At 55.5% G+C, this 6,287-nt stretch overlaps 1 protein-coding gene across 1 annotated transcript; it reads right to left on the reverse strand.

Moving 5' to 3' along the window:
• Positions 1-5,232: 5,232 nt before the first annotated feature.
• Positions 5,233-6,084, reverse strand: LOC309572956 (placenta-specific gene 8 protein-like; the record flags this gene model as incomplete). Its single annotated transcript, XM_082281522.1, has 3 exons — positions 5,233-5,340; positions 5,629-5,753; positions 5,979-6,084. The coding sequence occupies 3 exons, from the start codon at positions 6,082-6,084 to the stop codon at positions 5,233-5,235; spliced, it is 339 nt and encodes a 112-aa protein (XP_082137648.1).
• Positions 6,085-6,287: the final 203 nt, after the last annotated feature.

The raw sequence follows: 6,287 nt of genomic DNA on the forward strand, positions 1-6,287 counted from the left end.
GTGAAACTTGGTGGTAAAGAAGTGAGGGCTTCGGTGGGTCGATGCCGCGTTTTTCCCTGATGGGTCCCTCGTGGACCGCTTGGGCGGCCCTCTGCCAGCACCCACGCATGCACACAGTCTCACCTTCACAGGTGGTCACGAACAGCCGCTCACACCCACAGTGTGTGCACAAACCGGAGACAGAGAGGCGAGAGGGGTTCTCTGTATGCAATTCCGAGGCGTTTAATGACAACACCCCAAGGGAACAGAGGCAAGAACAACAACCGACAGTCCGTGCCCGTTTTATCGAAAACGCCCAAAGGCAGGCAGAGCATCCAAAACCAATAGTCTGAGGGCTAGGGGGCAGAGGCAAGGCTGAATGACATAACAGGGGCCAATGGGAAAAGGGATGGGAGGGGGAGAGGGCCAGTGACCAGCAGCATGTAGAAAAAGGGAGAACTTTCTAGCACCGTGTTGTAAGGAGAGACCGCTTTCAAGGCAACTTGAGGGGTGTAAAGTGGACTTAGCCACCGCAACATGGTGGTCTGGTTTATTTCCCTGTACTTCATGCAGGCAGCACCACCACTGCTCTGCCGCAAAAATGGAGGAACAGCAAAAGAGCTTATTGGAAACGTAGAGAACCACCCTGGAACCACCCTGCTGTTTCAGGAGGGGCTTGCATTAGTTGTGCTTTTACCACCATCCACTACATCAACACTCACACTACGTTAGCCTTGAAGAGAGAAGAGTTTCAGAGAGTGCCTGATGCTCAGGGTCATGCCTCACTGCATCATCTCATGTCCCTGTGGGATCAGTGCAGAGCTGGGGATGTTTAGTCTGGAAAAAAGGAGGCCCAGGAGACACCTTATTCTCTACAACTACCTGAAAGGAGTTTGTAGAGAGGTGGGGATCAGCCTCTTCTCCCAGGTAAACAAATGATAGGATGAGAGGAAATGAGAAGAAATTTCCTCAAGTTGTGCCAGGGGAGTTTTAGGTTGGATATTAGGAGAAATTTTGTCATGGGAAGGGTGGTCAGGCATTGGAACAGGCTGCCCAGGGAAGTGGTGGAATCACCAACCCTGGGAGTGTTAACAAAATGTGTAGATGTGGCACCCGGGGATGTGGTTTAGTGATGAACATGGCAGTGTTAGGTTGATAGTTGGACTCGATCTTGGAGGTGTTTTCCAACTGTAATAGTGTGCTTTGTGGGATGGGCTGTCTCCCATTTCTGGGAGTTCCTCAGACTATTTGAAAACAGCCCCCAGACTTAATTTCTGCCTCTAGAGGTAGTAGGAACATCCCTTCTCTGAACTGTGCTTGGAGCCCAAATAGCTCAGGGCTTCAAATATCCTGAAGTGGAACATCCATTGCCTGTAATTAGCATACCATGTCCAGGAGCTGGAATGACCTGAAATTCAGGAGAAACCCAAGTGTCCCTAACCCAAGGTGTAACAAGGAGAGGAGGCCTGCTGGCAAGAGCATCTTGTACCTCAATGGCAGAGCAGCCAGAACCATGATTTGGAGCTGGAGCTGGAAGATGCAGGAGTTGAAATCACTTGGAGCATCAAATACCTTGAGCTGTAAGCAGCTGGAGCAGCCATCAGCCAGAACTGTGAGAACCAGAAGTATCTCTAATCCAAAGTGTCCAGTAGCTGAAGTGCCTATCAGCTGGAACCAGGGTGTCTTTCACCCAAGAGCCACATGGGCTGTCCCCTACAGGGAGCCCTTCCCAGCAAGGAGCCTGGCCTCTTCCTTTGGGGATTAAATACATGTCACATGCTCCTCACTGTGTGGAGGGTCACTCTTAGTCCCATTCCTGACAGCAAAGTGAGATGAGGGTGACCCTGGCTCTTCTGGGCAGCCATGCTCTGAGGGACCGCAGGCTGTGGGGGCAGGTGAGGAAGCAGCACAAGGCAGTGGTGCCCCCTCTGTACCTAAAAAGAGGAGAGACAGTAGTCAGTCAGAGCTCCGGGGAGCACACCCCAGAGACCCTCAGGAGATGCCTGTTCCCCTCCCCATCCAGAAGAGTCACGTCTCTCTCAGAAGGGCAGCCCAGGAAGGGCATCTTGCTTAAACCCGCCTGCTAAGCAGGGTGCATTTCACCCCCCCTGTGTGCACAGGGACTGTACCCACAAACACTGGGCTGTCCCCAGTACTACACAGAACTGCTGGCAACGGGGTACAGCTGGGCCAGACCCCAACAGCTCTTGGTTCACCTTCCCTGAACTCCCTTCCCAGCTCCCAGCCCCCCAAATGTGAGGCATAGACCTCGTGAGTGGGGCTTTGGTCTGGGGGGCTGTGGCACTGAGACCCTTTTGGCATTGTTTGCCTCCACATGTATTCATGCAGAGGCAGCAGGAGCAGACCCAACCCAGCCAGCCATGGTTATCCTGGGCTTTTCCCACCCTGGCCAGCAGCGAGAGACCGCCCTGACAGCATGCTGGGTGTGGGGCTGTTTGGTCGTCACTTCAGGCACTCACCGGGCATTGCCTGCAGCTCCTGTGTCCCCTGACACTCCCTGGATGAGGTAGGCACTTGTGCCTCTCGCCCAGGCTTGGAGCTGGCTGCTCCTGGCTCCTGGCTGCTCCTGGCTCCTTGCTACGCCTTCACAGCACTGCCTGTGCAAACAAGAGCCCCGTGAGGACACAAGGGCAGAGCTGGGTCAGGAAGGACCCGTCTCAGCACCAGCAAGGAAAACGATCACCACAACGATCCTGGCCTCGAGGGAGGCATCATAAGGAAACCACAATGATCCTGGCCCCAGCAAGCTGGCAGCGGCCTGAGGGAAGGTGGAGAAGAACAATGCAGGACCCCTCGAATCGGAAGGGAAGGCTTAACATTGCTGCCAGAAACGCCTCAGGACCAGGAAAATATCTCTGTTCCGGCCATCCCTCGTCCTTAAGCGGCCGGGGCACGGGGACAGCTGCCAGCCCAGGGCTGACGCCGACCGGGAATTCCTGGTACCAAGGTGCCTCGCCTGGGGGTGCTGCGAGCACGTCCATGTCCCTTCATGTCCCTGGGACATGCGGTCCATCCCAGTGGCGCTCAGCCCGAGAGCCCCGGTGCTCCTGGGGCAGGATAGATGAGGAAGTGCCGAGTCCTGGCACTGCGCTGGAACAGCCTGCAGGGATCTCACGGGAAAAACGGGATCCCTGCGGGAAATCCAAGCTTATCACGCGTCCTTGTGTGCGCCGTAAGGGTGGAACATCGGGAGTGACTGGCTGGGCCGTGCGACAGCCAGGGACCGCCCGCGCAGGGACCGGGATACGGGCGGGTGCAGCTCTGGATTTGTACGGCTCCGTGATGTGGATCACCTGCGACGAGAGGCTTTTCCTGCCTGCCTGCTACTGGCAGCAGTTTGGCAAGGGTCGTGCTAGTAGCACCTCAAATAATGCATATAGGTATGCCTACAGGTAAGTGATCATGAGTACGTACTTGCTTTAGTAGTGGCCATTTGTAGTAACTTTTAATAAAGAAATTCACAGAATCAAAACCTCCATGTCCTTGTGTCTGCTCAGCAGCCTTCTGGCTGCTTCTGGTTCACTGTGGAGGACACAGGTCCCTACAGGGTTCATGGCTTTGGTCCCTGGTCCCAATGGACCAACCCCTGCATGCGCTGGAGGAGAAAGAGACCTGGAGAGGAGACTCCATGATCAAGGATGGGCCTAGGAGTGGAAGGACGTTAGCAGGAATGACTGTCAGGGAAGCCCAAAACAACCTGTGAGAGGAGAGGTGGAGGCAGAGGGCCTGCACCCGTCCTTGGAAAGAGAGGACCTCAGCATGCCTGGCTGTGTGGCTTTGAAGCCCTTGATCCTGGGTGTTCCCAGGTCATCCATGAGCTGCTGCAGCAGCCGGGCTGCTGCTGAACTGGCCACCTCAAACCAGGCAGCTGCCTGTGTTGTGGGCTGGGTCTGAGCCCGACCCTGCTCTGTGCTTGTCAGGATGCAAGTGGCAGGGACTTAGTACAAGCAGCCAGGAGGGAGCAGAGATGACCCAGCATGCCTGTGGCCACCCGTGACATCTGTCCCCACAGCACGGACACTGTCAGCTCCCAGCTCCGACTGCCACCACAGCACAGCCGCTTTCTCCTGCTTCTTTGCGCACAGGTTTATGTGTATGAACACACCCATACGCGCAGTCAGCAGCGGCACAGCCTCACCCCTGCACACCGGGGGAAACTGCAACGGGAGTTGTGATGGTGCAAGCAGGGGAGTGGAAGAAGTATTTTTTAATAAATCCCGCTCCTGCCCTGAAGGTGCCAGCACAGAAGCACAGACATGACAGAGCCTCCGGGCCCCCTGCAGCCCACTCTGGGCAAAACCCACCTTTTTCTCTTCAAAGCAATAAACCTTAAGCCGATCTGAGCCAGAGCAACCCTAGTCCCAGACTTACCTCGTCCCTGTTTGTCACCATGGCAGGCAATGGATAAACCCTTGCACCCCTAAGTCCCAGCTCTTCCACCACAGCATATTACACCTAACACCCACAGCTGCAGGGGTCTGACCCACAGAGAAGCAGCTCCCCTGTGATGGTCTCTTGACAATGTTTGTGTGGGGAAAGAAGAATGAGACTGGGAATCCCACAGCATCACCATCACTCCCCACTTGTGTCTTGGTGCTGGGGACAGTCCAGGTAGCAGTAGGGATGGGATCACTTCTCTTGGGCCTCTCTGAGCAGCAGGCAATGCTGTCACCAGCTCTGCCCATTAGCAGTGTCCACAGAGAAGTTGTTCCCATAACAGATTTGACTTTTATTTTATTTTCTCCTCACTGAATTTTGTGGTCTGGACTCATTCCAGCGTGGGTGTGCAAGAGAAAACCTTTACCTGACAACCTCATCATGGCTCTGACCACACAGCCTAGAAAAGTACAGCACTGATTCTGGTGCTGCAGAAGGACACAGAGACATAAATAACAACACATGGGCAGGAAGACAGGCAGTGCTTTTATTGCTGGCGTTACCCAGGGAAGAGGGGATCAGGCACAGTGAAGGCAAACTCCTCACGGTGCGTTTCCCAACATCCAGGGCAGCAGCATCTCCTGCCTGCAGTGGCTCCACAGGGTGCACTGAAGATGGCAGTATCTGCAACAGGACAGGAGAGGAGGGTCAGCCATTTCTGCCTTTCCTCAGCCATTTCTGCTCCGTCACTGCAGCAACCCTGTGTCTGGAGTCAGGTGTCAGTGGAAAGGGAGACCACGGGAAGGCACTGGGTGCTGTGCAGCAGTGAGGTAAGGCAGCACCAGCAGCCCCAGCTTACCAGAATATGCCCTGCGCCTTCCTCCGGTTGATGTCTCTCTTCAGCTGGCAGAGTGAACATGAGGTGCACCAGAGGATAGTGCAAAAGTCTCCCAGGATGGAGCCCTATGGAGCAAGGGACATTGCATGAGTAACCCCTTCCCACACCAACCTTTAAGCCTTTCAGCCTTTCTATTTGCACCCCTGGGCAGCTCACCCGGGCCCTGCAGCACACTGTTGCTCATATTCAAGCAAGGGCTGGGGTGAAGTGGTGTGTGGTGCGATTATCTTCAGCTCACAGTGGTGAGGCAGATGTGTCCCTGACTTCCAGTCTGCCGGGATGCCCATGCAACTCCCTGCCTCTGTCCTTCCCCTTGGGCACCCCTTTCTCCTTCCCTGAGCTGAGTCACTGACCGGGATGTTGTATTTGGTGCGGTACAGGGTCCTCATGGCCACGCTGGAGCCACACAGGCAGCACTCGTCCATGTCCCCAGCCACTTGGCAGTCCAGGCAGGGGAAGCAGAACATCCCACAAAGACCTGTAGGACAGTGAGACGTGGGTTTGGCTGAGGGGTGCAAAGATGGAGGAAAGGGGGGAAAGCCAGCCAGGAGCTGTGGCTCTTGACATCAGGCAAGAGCTGCTCTGCCTCCAGTACCCACGGGAGTGGGGTTTGCAGCAGGGGTAATGCTGCAGAAGGAGCAGGGTAAAACACCAGGAACACATCATGAGCAACAGCAGGAATGAGGGGTATGTCTGTACTCACACACGCCGCAGTCGGAGCAGCAGTCCAGCAGCCCTGTCTGCCACTCCCCTGGCTGTTGGACAGCTGAAAACTGGGGTTGGACCGTGATCACGGTTTGAGAAGCCATTGCCAGCACAGGGTCAGGTCACTCCAGGCAGCTTGTGGTCTGAAGGAAAAGCCATCAGAGGTAAGATGCTGCAGGTCTCTCTGAAGTGGGTGTCTTGCTCAGGCTGCTGCATTCAAAGAGAGAGCTCCCTGGGGAGTCCCCACTGCCAGGGTACTGCCACCCTCACCACAGAGGGGGTGCACAGCTCTGCCAGAAGCTGCCAC

This window comes from Coloeus monedula, assembly GCF_965178545.1.
Source record: "Coloeus monedula genome assembly, chromosome: 5".
Lineage (NCBI taxonomy): Eukaryota > Metazoa > Chordata > Aves > Passeriformes > Corvidae > Coloeus > Coloeus monedula.